Source organism: Hippoglossus hippoglossus, chromosome 4, assembly GCF_009819705.1.
Source record: "Hippoglossus hippoglossus isolate fHipHip1 chromosome 4, fHipHip1.pri, whole genome shotgun sequence".
In the NCBI taxonomy this organism is placed as follows: domain Eukaryota; kingdom Metazoa; phylum Chordata; class Actinopteri; order Pleuronectiformes; family Pleuronectidae; genus Hippoglossus; species Hippoglossus hippoglossus.
Window position 1 is genome coordinate 13800058 of NC_047154.1, and position 18556 is coordinate 13818613.

The following is an 18556-nucleotide window of genomic DNA, read 5'->3' on the forward strand; positions in this document are numbered from 1 at the left end:
ACCCAGCATCTGTCTCTATCTGTCTGAGCTCACTCGAGCACCCGGAACAATCTGGTCGGCTGTGACACGAAACCAAAAGCAGGAAAATGAAAATGCACACGTACACAATAAAAGACTTCCTTCAAAAATCAGCCCATATATAAAGCTGGGGCCTGTAAAGACAAAGGACACTCTGGACTAGTGACAACATAATAAAAACTCGATGCCAAACCAGTCAGATGACGAATGTCTTGCAGCACCGTTTACTGCTGCACAGCTGTAACTCTGACATGGAAAAATCCGAAAGTTTAGAATCAAACAGATGTGTTGGTAATAAATCAGGCTCTTTATCTAACCACGTCTGATGCTACCGCTGCTTCGGACTTGCTGCGTCGCACAGTCCTGTTGTGGTCTGACTTTGAGGGGGCTTTTCCTCCTTCTAAAAACGACCTCACAGGAACGTGAAGAAAAGCCATTAACAGCCAAACTGCTGTTCACAGCTGTCCCAGCCTGAGACCTGTTAAAGTTTAAACTGGAAAAACATGCTAGCTTTCTAGAGAACAAAGTCTGAGTTAAGTCAGCGCCAATGAAGTCTGATGGTAACTGGTCAGACTTCCTCAAAAGGATCAAAGGTGCTTTCATCATCAGCGTGACCGGGGAGTAGCTGTCCACATGAGGGCCTGAGCAAAAATCCAAACTGAAAACAATGGATGTGTCAGCAAATTGGGTGTCTGGCTCCTTACTCATATTACACTGGAAAAACACTGATATCTTTCTCAAGAAGAATTACATCATGATCATTTTTACCTAAACAAAAGCAACACAGAGCAACACAGGCACCTTTGAACATACGGGAAGTAGGTGTTAAAAACACAACTATGCAACAGAACATCTATCTCCTTTAAATTTAAGTGGTACAGTGAAGATTAACCACCATCAGGACAACCGCTCCAACATAACAATATTTACAAAGTAGTACACCAACACCCTTAAACATAAATCTATTAAGTACACCAAAAAAAAGTAAATTTGCAAAAACTCAACTCAACAAAGAACTGAATCAAAACCTGCTTGAATATTCATGTATGCAACTGTCATAGGCTTGAACATATGGTAAAAAAAACACTAAAGACGAAAAACAATAAAAGCAGGAATTTGAAGCTGACACGGTGAAAACAAACCAGGACAGAAAAACAAAACAGAGTCCCCAAAACAGTAATTACCAAGCGCCTCATGTTTTCCACTTACTGGAGGAGAAGAGTTTGTACAGACAGAGCCGATAAGTTTAGAAGCAGAAAACCAGAAGCAGGGGGCTGGTTTTATAAACAGCCACCGTAACACCACGTCACACTGCTCCGCTGTTCCTGAAATATTCCCAGACGTCTCCTCTCCCACTCATTCCCGCTGAACGCTCTGTGGATCCCTGTGTGTGTGCGGTGAGTGTGCGACATAGTGGGAATAATTCAGAGCGGTGTGCAACCCCTCCCACGTAAACACTAACAGACTCACCCACCCAACCACCCCAGACTCAACAAACAACACTGCTCCTGCACCTTCCCCCCCACCCCTCCATTTCTATTTGTCTTTCCATGCACAGTGACCCACTTTAACATGCTGATGCCCCGGCAGGAAGCGCAGTGCAGCCGTTTAGCTCCTTGCTATGGTGCAGTGGTGTTTGTGTGTTTTACTTACTGGGTGCCTCCCTCCAATGGACATGCTGCGTTAAAACCTTGTGCATCTCTCCCACTGGGCCATTTTGCCTAACAAAAGATTGTCTCTCTTTCTCCGGCTTTGCTTCTTCTCTTTTTCCTCCCTCTACGGCAACAAAACCAACAGCTTTGGTAAAAAGTTAGCGTTCTCTCTCTCTCTTCCTACCCCCACAGAGAAAGAGAAAACAATCTCCTCCTTCTTGTTCCCCAACTGCAGTCTGCCAATGTAAACCACAGCAGCCTTCAGACTGCGTTAGGAGGGCAGCCAGCCTGGCTACAATATATCCTTCGGCAGCAGTTATCAGCTGAGTGTTTGGTATGAGGCAGAGAGAGCAGTGTTAATCCAGGACCCTCCCCTGGCAGGAAAGGCACACTTCCTCTCATGCAGGCAGAGGAGAAAACACACAAAGCAGCCGCAATTGCTCAGAGGGACAAGCACTAACAGCCCAAACCGATTGGCTGTGGCAGTGAAAGATGTTTGGTTGATCCAACAAGCAGGTCTCAGATTGGCTACTGCTGGGTCACATGTCGTCTGACGAAGGCAATGTGTGTGTGAGCAAGCAGGCACACGTAGCACATCAGAAGGATTTGCCACAGAGGGAGGGACAGCAGAAAAAGGAAAGAGGGAGGGAGGAAGGGAGAGAAAACTAAAAGGCTGGTCATGAGGGGGAAATGGAGGAGATGGGTGGGAAGAACTTCAAATAGGTAATGATGATAAGGAATAATAAAAAAAGACAGGTTTTGAGAAGGTAGGCAGGGAAAAAAGTTGGACATGGAAACAGCTGGAGGGCAGACAAGAGAACTAACTGAGTCACTCAATACTCCCACATTCAATAAACATCCCACAATGAAAAAACAAAGACAAACATCAGTGGGACAAAAATTTTGACGGCAAATCAGCAGTTAAATGACCTTTCTTATAAACTAAAAATCATGACTCCTTTATCAGACTTGCTGCTTTCGGACAAGCACTGAACTCCAGAGGATCTCCAGACATTATCCAGGGGCTGTATGTGAGAACGCAAATGTTGGAGTGAGAGCCTGCGGACTTTCTTGTAAAATCTCTACAGAGTGTCTGAATGAGCCGATGTGAGAACACAGCAGGAGATCCTAACAAACATGCGTTCCAAAAAACGATATCATGATAAGTGATGTCTTGAAGAGGTCACAATGAAATCAGAAAATGATGTCATGCGTAGTTCATAAATGCATTTTTCCAGGTACCTCTGCATCCTGTAAGACTATAGACACAACATAAAGCTTCACTATGAAGTCAGGAAGTTATGTCATATAGTGTCGTAATGGATGGACTTTATAAGAATAGACAAAATCTACATCTTATTTCACCAATCAGTCATCCTCATATGGTATAAACGATGTTGCCCCTCTGATGCTTTTCATTTCTATTTACACTGACATGACTCATCAATGACTCACCTTCTCTGATCAGTAGACAAAGAAAAATCAGGTACAAGCATGAGACTCAGCTTCAAGGTGCTGAAAACACTTGAGAGGCGAAGTCACCCTGATGTCATCGAATGAGAGATGTGATCACAGTAAATGATTCACAGGGTTTACAAATGAATGGAAACAGAGGTTCAATAAAAATGCCTCAATTAAAAGCTTTTGATATCAAGGTAACATTTACCTTCACTTCAGAGTTTCACAGTCCTCAGGCTTCACAGTATCTATTTCAGTATCCTCTTCTGGTAACTCAAACAAGAACATATTTGCTTAGGATAAATAGAAACCACACCTACGGTTGCTGATTGAGCCCCACAGCTAAATTACTTTTCTTATAAATACACTGGATGGATTGGACACACAGACTCATATGCATAAACACATACACTTAAACACAAACATGCTAATAAAGTTACATACTCGTAGTTGGAGTGTGTGACGAAGGATAGTTCCCTCTAAGGCATGGATCCACTTCTCCCGCTCATCTGCATCTCGGGCTAAGGGCAGAGACAAACCAAATTAATTAGTTTTCCACACAGACACCATGTGCAGCCTTTACATATGTTCTACATGCCAATGACACCACGATACAACAGTGAAGTGACATTAGCACTGGTCACACAGACATGGAAACAGTGCATTCTTCTATGAGATTGTTGGCTTTTTATCAAAAATACTAGAATTCTGCTCAATAGGGATGGATCATTGATTGTATTCACAGTTTCACACATAACAAAATAACCATAATCTTTATGTGGAAAAATTGAGCTTTAAAGAAGGACTTTGACATTTTGGGATACCTGTTAATTGCTTATTTTTTGCTGAGGTCAGGTGACGAGACTGACATCACTCTTATCTTTGCCTATTAAACATGAAGTAGCTGGTTAGCTTAGCTTAGCACAAAGACTGGAAGCAGAGGGAAACAGCTGGTCTGGCTCAAAGGTATACAAATCTACTAGGTAATAAAAACCACACATTTCATTCAAATTCATTTAAAAAACACATAAAAGCGCCAGATTGTTGTTTTCTTGTGGTTATGTGCTAAATTATCTGCCTTGAAATACTCCAGGTATGTTATCCTGGTTAAGACCAGGCTACTACTGTTTACCCAGCTTCCAGCCACTTTACTAAACTAAGCTAACCTTCTCCTAGTTGTGGCTTCATATTTATGATACAGTGAATTATCAATCTTCTCATGCAACACTCATCAAAACAGCAAATAAGTGAGATGCCCAAAATGTTGAATGTAGATTTATTCCTTTAAATTTATGAATAAAGTTTGTTAATGCAATTATTTAACTGGGCTAGTGTGCATGAACAAATCTAAATAAAGTCAATTAGCACAATGCAACTTTCACATAAACATAAACATGAATAAGAATAACCCATATGTAATGACTAGAATGATATTAATACTCCTGAGATTAATAAGACTATAGCAAAATAATATAATTGAAACTAATAACAAGATAATAACTAATAACATTAATAATAGTAGTAGCAGTAGGTGTTGAGCAAGATCATGGAGGCGGTGGATGGTTTGAAACCACAAATTCAGACAAAGCACAAAACTATGAGAGAGTGAGAACAAACTAACTCAATAACATGCATTAATAGGATATGAATGAGTAAAGATGGAGAGACAGAAGGAGTGCATCATGGGAAGTCCAGCATATAAAGCCTATAGCAAGAGGAAGGTTCAAGTCAAGCCTCAGACAACCATAACTACAGTCCTTATCAAAAAGGAAAGTACTAAGCCTGAGGTAGAGAGGGTGTCTGCCGACCTGGACACAAACAGGAAGGAGAGATTAGAACCACATGGAAACCTGCAATCGGGCAACACAGTGTTCGAGTGGGATATGAGCTCTTTAAGATATGATGGTGTAGAACCGTTTAGGATGTGAGGAGGAGGATTTTAAATTCAATTCTAGACTATACATGGCCCGAGATTAACACATCTTCTTTCCTACATCCTGTCAGTGCTCATGCTGCAGCATTTTGAATCAACTACGGAATCTTTAGAGACTTGTTTTGGCAGTCTGATAATAATGAAAGACAATAATCTAGTCAGGAAGTCACAAGGCGAGGAGAAGTAAATTTGATAGATTAAATTATACAATTAATTCAGAAAAAGATAAGAGATAAGGCATCAACTAACCATACTTTTTAAGTAATTTATTACAGGTAGTATTTGATTTATTACACAAACTGAACAAGCACTACAATTTTTGGTGAGTGAACAAAGTACCAAAAGAGAAACTCTAGAGAGATTTTTGGGGGGAAAAGTCTGTGACAGAATAGATGGTGATTGCATGACATATATTCAAGCCCTCCCTCCAATAAGCTGCTGAATAGAAAATACATTAAGCAGAAAGAATGTGTATGAATGGAAGAAATTTCAACCTTTGGAAAGAGCGTATGGTTTTAAACTTAATGAAATGGAGCAGGGCGAGGCTGCAGCCTCAAAGCAAAGACAGAGAACAAACACACTGCCAGTGACATTAAACAGTGATTCATTATAGGCCCCAGCATGTGCAACACACAATGGTGCCAGTGGCGATCATGGACACAATATTTTGTCCTGTGCCATGACATGGAACAGAAAGAAGTGGGCTCACACTATATTTTCAAGCATTAAAAGGTTTTCAGTTCATGTGACAGGTGGCTTTACATCTGCTTTACTGTGCGTGTGGAGGGAGGCCACCACAGACAAAAAACTATAGCTCTAAAAGCTGTGAAAAAAGAACTTAATAAGATATATGCCCCTGTATTACCTGCCAAACTATATCCTGTGAAGGAGTCATTTTTCATTGAGCTGGAAACAAGAGTGTGCAGCAGATGAATGGCTGTGCTAGCAGAGAGGCTGAGCACTGCCACGGCAGAAAAGCTTTTAAAGACATTAAAAGGCGGCCGAGGTTCAGGCCAATCCACTCAGACAGCGCCTCACTGCCCTCTCACGTTCCCCCTCAGCCAGACTCTCCACAGGAACAGATTACTGTGGCTAATGTTGTTTAGCTCGGTTCATGACAGAAGAGAGGCAGTGGTTGCAGGGCCATTCAACTTAAAACAAATCTTTGTCCTCGTCTGTGGCTCAACTATACCACACAGTTTACTATCCCAGGTAGGTGTGAGTCAGTGGGCAGATCACATGGGAGGACAGTGTGTCTGTGGCTGTCATCTGACAAGAACCTCAACTGTGAAACTGCATCTAAACATGCAAACAATCAGTATGTTAACCTGGAACATTAACCTCATACATACATGTATTTCTTTATTTCTGTACTAGGGTATTTGGCCCATCCCTTCCTGGATTACAAGACACCCCTAATTTACAAACACATACATCTTCTTCTAGTGCAACATATAGAAAACATGTGGGGGGGGGGAAGAAAAGGAGAAGACACATCTCTTCTCCCAGGCTTTCTCCAGATAACTGGCTAGTTTATAAACTTCCTATAACAGCTTACTCTGTCTTTGTGCAACATATAATACAAAATGAATATCTTTTATAATATCTTACAAAACAGAGCATTATGCAGTTCACCATAAAAGGTAGAAAACCAAACAAGTTATTTACTTCATCATTTTGACAGCACGTTGGACAGATTCACCACTACTATTAGTTATAATAATAATACATTTTATTCGTAAGCACCTTTAAAAAAAAAAAGAGCATTCGAGAGGTTAGGGCCACCTACCCTTGATTTGTCATCAATAATGTGGAGCCTGAAGGGGGGAGTGAAGAGGAGATACTTGCACTAGTAGTAGTAGTGCTTGTCTTGAAGGGGAGGGGGATGTATAACAGTAGTCCTGCTATCCAATAATAGAGATATATAAAAGACCCTGGAGCAATAGAGAATGTTGGTTGTATCTAGAATACTCTGTCTTTCAATCATTTTCTTTGTGGACAGATAAGAAATGGAGATTAGTCCTTTATTGTGAAAAGGGGTTAAAGGGTTGTTACATGCTGTTTAGCAGCTATTATGAAATTTAATGGGAAAGAGGAACAAAAAGGGACAAAAGTCCAAAAGTCACCAAGTAAAAACGATTTCCTTTACTACTGCACAAAGCTGACGTTAACAACAAATGACGACTTTTCAACCCTGTCTGAGTGCAACAGTCTCACAGGCCAACTTTTAAGTGTCCTACCTACGGGCGGGACATTTAATGACAATTATATTCAGGCTACATTAACAAACCAACAGAATGATAGCCTATTAGATAGCTATGCTGTATTTCTATGCGCCTTGATGCCCCTTAGTGGCTGGCAGCAGTAAAGGTCATGAACCCTGCCTCCTCCATGTTGGTGGATTGGACATGGACCAAACAAAAAAGTCAAAGTAGAAGTCAAATACATTTTACTCGGTTTTAGTCATTTTAGGTAGTTTTTAATCACACTGATGTAGCTTGGTTTTAACTTATTTGATGCTATTAAAACTGGGTGAAACTTCATTAACAGCTGAGACCGACTCAGGATTGGTCGAGCGTGTGTATTGGTGAGACCACGATACAGTGGCTCCATCCCTCGATTGCTACTGCCACAGACTCTGACTTCAATGTCATCGGTGCAGGATGGCAGCATTCATATCTGGGATATTTTGACTTTTTCTGTGTTTTCTATCATGTGTGACACATTTGAAAAACAACAGATGAGGAACTGGTGCCAAAAAAGTACTCATTAGTTCAGGTTTGGTGATGCACAGTCTAATATTACTCAGAACAATCTTTTCTGTGTACCTTGTTAGGCAACAGTGGGTGAATCTATTCATCCACTTTGAAAAGGAAGCATCTGAAGAAACAAGTGTTTAACTCAGGTCAGGAAAACTCGTCTGTATCTCACGAGTCCCTGAAACATGAACAGGTCTCACCGACTGATGCATTAGAGCAGTGGAAAAATCCAATAAATGCAGCAAATTATGATACGAGGTGACTGATGCCTTCATGTTCTATCTGGCAAAGGATATTATGCCATCCAAAGCAGTGGATCACTTGGCAATTGATATAATGATGCATGTTTTAGATACAGAGTATGACCTGCCAGTGTTTTTAATGAAATATATACAACTATACTGCCAACATATTGCTGTCTTCAGCTTATATCCACATGTAATTTCAGTGTCGGTCCAGTGTGCTGATACTCCGTCGACTATGAATGCCTGACATCTGGCAGATTGTATTGGATGTCAGCTTGATTAAGGGAACTAAGAATAAATAAATAAGTTAATTAAGTAGTTATAGTCCCCTAGACTGCATAACCTATTATAATATTCAAGTAAACAAAAAGAGATCCCAACAGTACAGTTACCACACACACCCACAGACAAATGCTGTGTCCAGATAAAGTAACAAATTAACCTAAAAGCACCAGTGGTGTTCTCCTCGAGGTATCCATCTCTGAGTTTTCCCTTTACGACACTCAGCCTCTCCCCATAGCGATGCTTCTACCTTCTCCAAAAGGCTTCTCTGTCAATTATTCATTCCTTCCCTCTTGTTCCTGCCATCGTCAGACAAGCTGATGAAATATTGCAATACATGCTCCGGTGGGAGGTCCGAAGGTCTGATGCTCTGAACAACTACCTGTCAATACTGTGGCCTTGTAGTTACCCAAATGCACTGATAAGAACATTTTAATATGAATATAATCTGAGGTCAATGAAGTCATGATGCATTGGTGGGAAAAGTAAGTATCTGTTAAAACCTTTTTTCATTCAAACTCTGTTTTATCTCCAACTTTGTGGCAAAAAAGGAAAATGAGCACATCTTATTGCTTTGGATGTGGGATCTGCACCTGGCAACGTTTTTATAAATATACAGGTGCGGATTTCAGCCCCTAGAAGAACACAGTTATTCAGAGGTAAGGAAGGACCCTGGAGCGAGGAGACTAGGAAGAGAGCATGGGGGGGTCTTTGATCCTGGACTGGGCAGACTGACAAAGAAGGAGAAGACAAGAGATTGATAGATACTGTAGATAAGAGGGGGTGAGTGAGAGCAGAGAGGGGGGGAGAGGAAAAGGGGAAGCTGAAGGGCTCTCAAACAACTCTGATGCACTGCCGGGGGAAGAGGGTCTGATAAATAATGAATGCTTCTCTAAATAGAAAGACAGCACAGAGCTGCACTCCAGGCGAGCACAGTGGGAAGTCGACTCAGAACTACACATCAACATGTCCCGCAAAGAACAAGTGTCAAGAAGATCATTTTTTATACCATGACACAAGCTAACATTGATAATTATGTGCATCAGCAGAGGTTTTGGTCCCTAAAACTTAAAACACTGGTAAATTATCAGTTCATCCACTGTGCCTTTTTTCTTTAACCCCTCTTAGTCTTGGCAGTGATGCTCAGCCAGCCCCACAATCCAAATCTTGAACATGCCCCAGCCCACACATAAAGCAGCAAAGAGTTTTCTATACCATAATAAGGCATAGGCACAGTACTATGCTGCGAGTTCTCATTGATCTGGAGAGGAAGGATACCAATTGGCCCGAATATAAAAAAATATGCATGTGGGACTAGACTATCAGACAGCTGTTCCTTCATTACAACAGATTCTTTGTTTTGAATGGAGAGTACCAGTCTAAGTGTGGTCAGTGTTGCATTATGGGTTATTTGTAGCCGCAATGTTGCTGGGCTCGCAAGTCTGTTTATAGTAAGTCTTTCAGAGTTAATCAGCAGCAGTTTCTGAAGGCTGCTCCAACATATTCTACTGTGACAGGAGATAAATTCACAAAGAGTGGACATGACTTAACGTCTTCTGACGTCTTTACTGCAGAAATAAACCAGGAAGAAAATCCGTCAAACTGCCAAGAATCACAGACAATGAGCTTGAATAGACTGAAGTCTGAAGAATGAGGAATGAGAGAAAACTATTCACTACAGTAACTCGTGAGCAGTCTACTCACGCACAACCAAACCAAACTTCTGACAAGCAGACAAACACAGTTGCATTGTCAGATGGGAGTTATGGAAGGATGAGAAAATTGCAGTTCAAATTCTTTCACTCGAAGGCCTGTTTTACCATGACCTTTGTGTGTGTGTGTAAACAGACACATTCAGACGTTGCCGTGAATTGGACACTGACTGCATAACATGCTTAGATCAGGATCATTTTACAACAACAGAGAAATGTCCTCCTGCCCAACATCCTGTGCATCTCTTGATGTCCAAGCAATCTGCTGATGTATCCAGAATCTCATGTTCAGCATACAGCTAGTGTTAATGTGTTGCCTGTTTGTCCTGTGGGGATATCTGAAGAGCAGATGTGTCTGGATATGCTGCTTTAACTGATAAAAAAAATAGCACTTAGCAATTACGTGTCTTTGGGTAAAAAAAATGATGTGTTTTCTAATTCTAATTTTATTGGGTAATAGTTTAAACACGTGTTGTATTGTCTTTGGTGTCTGTGTTGTCTCGTTAGGAAACATCCTGCCAGAAATTAATTCCCTCTTTGACAGATTTAAATAATGCTTTCAAATTTGGACTCTGATCAGAATAGCATTAGCATACTTTGCTGATGTTATCCTGCTCTCTCACTCACGTAGAAGTCTCTCAGACTCAGCTAATTTAGATAACGTTCAACCAGCGCAACATCAGCAAATTACAGGTACAAACTATGACCTTCCTGAGGGAAAAAAAGACATTACATCATTGTTTAGCTAAAGCACGTGTAAAGCAGAACAAACAGTCAGAGCACATATCCTTTTCTAAAATAATACAGTCTGTACAAACTAATATAAGACTAATATGGGACACTGATCACACTCTTCCCTCCCTAATACTTCACGACTACCTGAAGGCTACTAAACTGTTTGCATTCGCACGGCTCTGAACTGTCCTTGAACCTCCATCACAAACCAATTCAGCCGAATGTTACGAAGCATTCTGTTCCACCCTGACTGTACATCCCAGAAGACAAACAAACAACGCCTGCTCTCGATCCTTTCGCTCTGCACTGGCATGCATGTGGACCATGAGACGTGCATGGTTTCTCCTTACCCTTGCGTTTGTAGAACCACAGCATACAGCTTCGGAACACAGACATGGGAGAGGGCATGGAGGAAGTGTGAGGGGAGGGGAGCCCATGGACTGTGGCTGGTGACCCTCAACAAGAAGGTGATGGGTGCTGGTGGTGATGTGTGAGGGGGTTTGGTGATGTCAAAACGGATACAAATGGACAGATGGGAGGACAGAGATGGAGGATATGTGGAGGAGGTTTGTTAAAGACCTGGTGGCGTGATAGAGCAAAAAAAGGATGTCTGTGGGGCACTGGACTGGACAGCTCCCTGACAAAAAGAAGGCAAGGGTCGGCAGGACGGGAGGGGGGGGCGCAGATCCTGTAGCTGGGAGTCAATCCTGTCCCTATGGAACGACTGGTTGTTAGAGCGAGCGGTGGCGGCAGCGCACCGAAGGGCGAACAGCGGCAGCAACACGAAGAGACCGGAGCTCAGCTTCCAGCTCAGCAGTATTCCCTTATTACTCCCAGAGGCTCAGCTGCACACAAGCAGCAATCTTCCTCCTCAGCCACAGTCAAGCGAAGGGGAAAAAAAGCCTTACTTGCTTGTTGTGTTCCAGAGGAATCTGTCTAGCTTGCAGTTGAGCGGATCTTGTTTATCTAACGAAAAGACGCATCAGTCCAACTTCACGGCGCTTGGAGGGGTTCCACAGGAGGGGAGAAAAGACCTGAATGCGAGTGGCATACTTTGACATTGTATGGATGCCTGTGTGCATGTGTTTCCTGGCATTAGAGCAGACCAATCCAAGTCTTTAAAAGGCGGGGAGGGAAAGAGGCATGAGAGAGAGAGAGAAAGTGAGAGAGCAAATGGACAGCAGGGATGGACGGGGAGAGATCACAGAGAGAGCAAGCCAGTGATGGAAAGAAAAGAGTAGAGAGAGGGGAGAGGCAAAAAAGAGAAGAGAAAATTAAAAGCGGGGCAGCTCACCTTGGAAATGGAAAGTCTTCTGGTCCACAGTGATGGTGAATGTGCTGTCGTCCTCGTCATCGATGCCGATCACAGCTCCCTGGGAGAGAAAGGGAGAGAGAAGGAGAGAGAGAGAGAGAGAGAGAGACAGAGACAGTGGGACACGTCATTCTCTACTTTCCATTTCTTTCCTCATACCCTTCATATGTTCCTGCAGCCCCCTGATCGAGTCTCGTTTGTGAAATACCCTTGATTCATCTCAGCACCTCACTCTCTCCTTTAAAAGCTCCATCTCATTTTTGCCTAATCTCTTTCTCATGACCACTGTTTCCTTTCACACACACACGCACGTGAACCTTTTGGAGTATGGCAGAGAAGGGAGGGGAGGTGGAGGTGGGATATGGGAGAGCGAAGGAGGAGAAAGGCAGGGAAGGGTGGAGAGGAACAGACACAGGGGACGGGCAGCGAGCAGCCAACTGCATCCATGGCCTGCTGGCTAGCTGGGGCATTAGCTCCTAGCAATAGAAACAGGGCGTGTGACTCAAGAGCTTCCTTGTAAAAACAAACCTATGAATAATTATACATATTATAAATTATATTCACCACTGTGGAGTCCACCAAAATAATTCTCCATTAATGCCGCTTTGTTATTAAGATGTTATTACATCTTATTGGTTTAGAGAATAGATTTCTGACGCAATCATAACAAGCCGGATGTGGCCTCTGCTGTTCTAACGAAAGTCCACAAGAATAGACAGTTACCTAAAGTCAACAAGAGCTCTGATGTTAGTATCTTGTGATGTGTTGTAGTAATGAGGCTCATCTAATTAATAACACCATAACCTCAGAAATGAACTAGTGTGTTATAACTTATCTTACAAGAGAGCCCATTCTATTAGAGACAAGCTAGTTTAAAGTTAAGAGAGGGAAAATGAATGAGTAACTAAATTATAATTCATGTGTGAATGAGACCCAAAACACTAACTTCATAAAGAATTGTGAAAGGCAAATAAATTGGTCGGGTTCAATTTACTGGATTCCATTTCTAAGCTAATGTTAGCGGGTGTGACACATTGTTTGCACGGCAAGAGAGGCACTAAGACAAGACACTCAGGAGCGAGAACAAAACTCACATCCTTGGTATTTTTTCTCGAAAATATATTCAAAATTCTTAGAAACAGGCACTAGAGGCACCCGAGAAAACTGGAGAAGGTCTAACTTTTTAAATTCTGTTTCAACAAGGTATAGAGTATATGAAACTGCAAGTACAGGTGTATTTTATAAAAAAGATATATTGTTCTGATGGAAAACCGTGCCATCTTGATGCCATTCAGTGTTTAAACTACTAATACGACCAACTGTTTTCCTTACTGTGCCTAAAAGGACCTCAAAGATTATTTTCACTGACTACAAAGCATGGCCTCATAAATTACATGAAAGGTCATCATTTCCTGACAGATGGTCAACAAAAACTATTGTCATGTAATGATTGATGACAGAGCTTAGACATGTGAGAAGGGACAAACCTCAGTTACCTTGTGGCACTTGGAAATGAATCCAAGGACAAACAGCATGACATTACATTAGAGGTTATGGCTACAGTGTTATTTCAAACAAGACCAAGCACGCCTGGTTAAGCAGGGCCACAGAGCCTGTGGGAAAAAGACTTCGTAGGAAACTGAAACTGACAGTCAGCTTCTTGAAAAACAGACCACGACAATGTTATTTATTCCTTTAAATTGGCAAAAGGTTTATAAGTTTAACAATTTATTATTCTTAATTTTCCATGATGCATCTCATCACTTGACTGGAATGCAGTCTTATGTATCACAATAATCCATCCCTTACTGAAACCTCTGACCTCTGACTGTTAATGCTGGATCCTCTATTCAGGTGGTTTCAGGAGCTACTTCCTCTCTGCAGTGAGAACAGGTTGAGACAACAATGCATTTTGTCCTGAAACAGGTTTTGATGGTAGAAAATGTGGCTTTCACCTCTGCTTCTGTTAAAACTCATGAGGAACTCATGTCATGCACCATAAGCACAAATGACATCTTAGATGCCAATTCACATGCATGTAAAAAGGGAGAGGCTGGATGTGTTAAGACTCTTTTCATGGATTAACACATCAAAACACATGCATGTACCCTGTCTAATTGTGGCCATTGAGGGATTTTGAATAAAGGCACTCACATATTCAAAAGAACGGCTGCATCAATGATGTCAAACAACCACGCACAGTTAAAAAAAGATTATATGGTGTACAAATACACTCTTTTAACAGGCAACTAAAGTGGAGTCAAAATGTCTACGACCCTTTTCCCTTCCACTTGAATGTTAAATGACGAATGAATGAATATATTCACTGCTGAGTGACATCTACAGGCTGAAGGAGTAGAGAGGAACAAGTGAGGCTCTACAGTGTACAAAGCAGAAGGAAGAAGAACACACTGAAGCTGCTTTCAGACATGCACTGAACTCCCCAGATAGTCCGTATTTTATCTTGAGAAACCAAAAGAAAACAAATATGTCTGTGTCATACACGTAGAAGACACCAACGAAGGTGTCTACAGAGTTTGTGGTGATAAGAGCCGACGCCTCTGTGTTAAGAAAATCACGTGATGTACGCAGTGGAGTTAATAGGTCACTTCCTACCTCTGTCTGCTGCACCCGGCTACTCCACCTCTCGCCTGAATAATGCAGAGGATTTGCTGCTGTTGTGAACCTCTGTGTTGTGCATGTGTTAGAGGCAAACTCTTGGTAAACTCCAGACCCAATTCTCCGGACTTTACCCACAGGTCGTGTCTGAAAAGGGCTTAACTCACCTCACAACTGCCTCAATAAGGAAAGAGTGATGACATCCTGACTGTGTTACAGTCTACTAACAATTGATAATAACAGAAGAGAAGAGTTTAGAATTTCAGCTTTGATTTCCTGGTATTTACACCCAGATGCGTCAGAGACATTGCACTTTTTGTATCCAAAACTAAAACTCTAAAATGTTGTCTCATGCTCATCTTTTGAACTCAAACCCAACTGTCTTTAGTGTACGGCAGAAACACAGGGATTGGCCTTGCTGTTTCAATTAGAGTTATTTGTGGGATTGTGTAAGAAAAGAGGTCAAGCCACACGTGTCTTCCACTGCTCCTACACTTTAGATCCAGCCCTGTGGTGGCTTTTCTATGGACAAATACAACACACTACGTTTTCAAGAAATCTGAGTTTCTTCTTTCAGTAATAATGTCGGAGAGGTTGATTAAAAACTATCCTGCATTAGGAATCTGATCTGACAGGTAGGACGACTGCTGCCACCTAGTGGACATTACTCAGTACTGAAAACATATTGCAAAGACAACTGCACTGGGAATCCTAAACCAGTGAAGCAATGGAGCTGCAGCAACTGTTCAAATAAGGCAGGTGCAAAGTTTATGTCTTCCAGCAAATATACTGGAGGTTGCACCACAGTGTTTTTAGTTCATAGGGATTTCATTGAGAAAGCAAATCTTGACAGAAAGTCATAAATGGGGGGTGTTGAACTACACGCAGGACTACGATTGTCTGAAACATGTGGGAAATATCTAGCAAAGCGGAAAAAGCAACAAAGCCCAGCATGCAGAGTATTCGTCTCATGAATCAAAGTCAAGGGTCAGGGCGGCCTTGAGCCTGAGAATCTTACCCTGAGTCGCACACAGCCTCTTCTGGATCCTCGCATCATCTTGTCCTTTGACTGTAAACACAAAACAGAACAGATAAGGGATTAATGGTCAGTATACATACTTTACTTATACTGGACGGTGAACAAGGAAATTATTTAAACAGGCATTTTTGGCAGAAGATGTTTTGACACGTCATAGAAAAGAATCTGAGTAGTTTCCATTAAGCTGCTTCAGTCTGAAAGTGCTGGTGTTGTGTCTCAAGGTCACTTAAACTGCCTCAGCAGGAAACCTGAAAGGAACAGAGCCATCGTGCTATTTCTGCTGTGACAAGTCAACATGTCTGCTATAGAAAAGTGTCAAAGATACTGAGCACATCTGTGGGAAGAAGCTGCTTTTAAGTTAAGCTATGAACATTTAACATAAATCAGCTTGTAGATATTATAACAAACCAGCTCCATATTATGTACAAGGCTCACTGCAAATAATCCACTGTACATATAGTCAGTTTGTCCTGTATTGAGGGCTCTCCATGTGATCCAACTATATTCTTTAAGTTCCCCCACTTTTAGTTGGAAAAGTTAAAAGTTAACAGAGAATACTTTTCCCTCTCGACTTATATTTGAATGTAGAAGTTTTGAAAAATCATTGTAAATAAAGGGTTATGAGTTAAAAACCTTTAACTGGATGCAGAAGTGAGAGAGGTGACAAATTCAGACTCAACTGACTCAATTGAACATTTATATACATTTTCTTGTACTTTGGATTAGGGATTCATCTTATTTTCATTGTCAATTAATCGATTTTTTCCTCTACTGATCATTTTGTCTTCAAACTGTAAGGAAATGGTTAATGTTTCCATACACAATATCCAATAACGGAATATGACTTCTGATTTGCTTTATTTAAAACTCAAACACGCCCCTCTCAGTTATGTTTAGTTTAGTTATTATGAGCTTTCTATAAATAAGATAAGATGAGATATGGTATTTATCCCATGTTGGGGATATTCACTTTTTACAGCAGATATTCAGAATGAGATAGACAAGAGAACACATGAAAATATAAGATAGAATAAAATGGGCCATATCATAAAATAAATATTATAAATATTTACATAACATGCACATTTCTCTACAGAATTAAATATTATTTGTTGGGAAACAGACTTGAATAAAGTGTGGTGACCCTTCACTCAAGTTGCTCAGCAAACATTTGGCAAATTTAACTGTATATTGACAACATGTTGTCAATATAAAGTCTTTAACAGAGAAGCTGCAAACAGACAATGATTCCAACATGTGCTCAACTACTAAAAATAGTTGGTCATTTCCTGTCAATACTTTTACCAACTTGTAGTTTCAGCTCTAAATCGGAGACTGTATCAAACTGTTGATAGACTCTGCTTCTCCTTGATAACCTACACATCCCTGTGAGTGTTGAGCCACAGTTATCCTCTCATCTGACATTCAGACCCAGTGTTACTTCAGTCAGGGCTCAGGCGTCTATCTGGACTAGTTATTGACAGTTTGAGACAACGGAGTCACTGAGCAGCTCCTGATCACATCACATGTAAACGAACGATTAGAAAATGTCCCGACGACTCAGTAAACTCAGCTTCTTTGTTTACTTCTGGTGTCAATGACAGCTTGTCGTCCGCAGTGAGCCAAACACCAAACTAACACGGGCTTCCTCCTGCGATGTCTCGTTAGCTCCTCGGCTAACAGTCCAGCTGGTGTCCGCTTGTCACCTTGTCACCAACTCACCGGGGACGAGTGTGGCCTCGCCGACATGAAGAATCACAACCTTGTCTCACCTTAACGCGGAGAAACATTCACAGCGACGTTTGGACGCGTTAGCTCATCTCTGCTTTTAGCTTCGCGGTGCTAGCTGCATCACGCGGAAGTAGGGCGAAGACGGCGAGCGTTGATTGGCCGCTTGTTGCGAGAGGAGCGACGCTATTGGTCGACCGTGGGGTCTGTCAGAGGGGAGACCCTCCTCTGTGAGCCAGCTGAGAGTCCTGACAAACACAAGGCCCCGCTCCCGACGGGCAGCGGCACGTTTAACCGCCTGTAGCCCGGGGAGCGGACCTCTCCGGCGGGCACAAACCCCGGGGACCAACGTACCGTGTAGTAGGACAGCAAACCGGCGTTGTAGTCCAGCACGAACCAGCGGTACTGCCAGCCTTTCATGACGTTAGTCCACTTGCTTAGCGGCCCCTCCATGATGGACGCCATCTTTACAACAGGCTACGGCCGGGGAGGAGTCGGATATGGTGTCAGTGGGCCGGCGTCACGGCCGCGAAGCTGCCGAGGGAGAGGATGGTGCTGGTGATGAAGAGGACTCTGAGTACAGCAGACTATCATCAGGGCGGTTTTCTTCAGTTAAAGTATCATCACCTCAGTTAAACACAAGGTGAAACCCCCGCTTTCAAAGTTCCACTGAAATAAAAAATGTAGTACAATTAAAAATACTCCCCAGTCTTATACTATGATGCAAATACATCCTCTTTAGTGATGCATAAACAAGCGCCACTTTCATGTTGTAGCTGGTCAGGGTGTTTATAGTTCATATACTTCATGAGAACTGTTTCTCTATAGATTTTAAGGTCTTGACCTTATAATGTTATGACTCAGAGCCTTAAAATGGTTCAGAATGGAATAGTTTTTATTTTAGTTCATTCATTTTTTTGCCATGGATTTTGTGAAGCACTTTGTCTCCTTGTTTACATAAGTGCTTGAAAAATAAATTTATTATTTACACCGTGGTCATGCAATCTATGAGAACTCATCATGTTGTATTACCAATGTTTTGCATGTATTTCTTATAAAAAGTA

General features: G+C 41.8%; 1 protein-coding gene across 10 annotated transcripts in view; it reads right to left on the bottom strand.

Annotated features, from left to right (window-relative positions):
- Positions 1 to 18000, bottom strand: part of osbpl9 (oxysterol binding protein-like 9) — a 35308-nt gene extending 17308 nt beyond the window's left edge. For 5 of the 10 annotated variants that reach the window (XM_034582121.1, XM_034582119.1, XM_034582120.1 and 2 more), the window contains exons 1-4: positions 17847 to 18000; positions 15744 to 15794; positions 12089 to 12167; positions 3573 to 3649 (exon numbers count right to left, since the gene is read on the bottom strand). In XM_034582121.1, the coding sequence (XP_034438012.1) occupies positions 3573 to 3649; positions 12089 to 12167; positions 15744 to 15794; positions 17847 to 17957 (318 nt within the window). In that variant the 5' untranslated portion in view covers positions 17958 to 18000. Of the gene's footprint in view, positions 1 to 335; positions 515 to 1227; positions 1426 to 1671; positions 2090 to 3572; positions 3650 to 12088; positions 12168 to 15743; positions 15795 to 17846 lie in introns of those variants that run through there. The other 5 variants (XM_034582124.1, XM_034582123.1, XR_004613553.1 and 2 more) reach the window with 4 other exon arrangements.
- Positions 18001 to 18556: the final 556 nt, after the last annotated feature.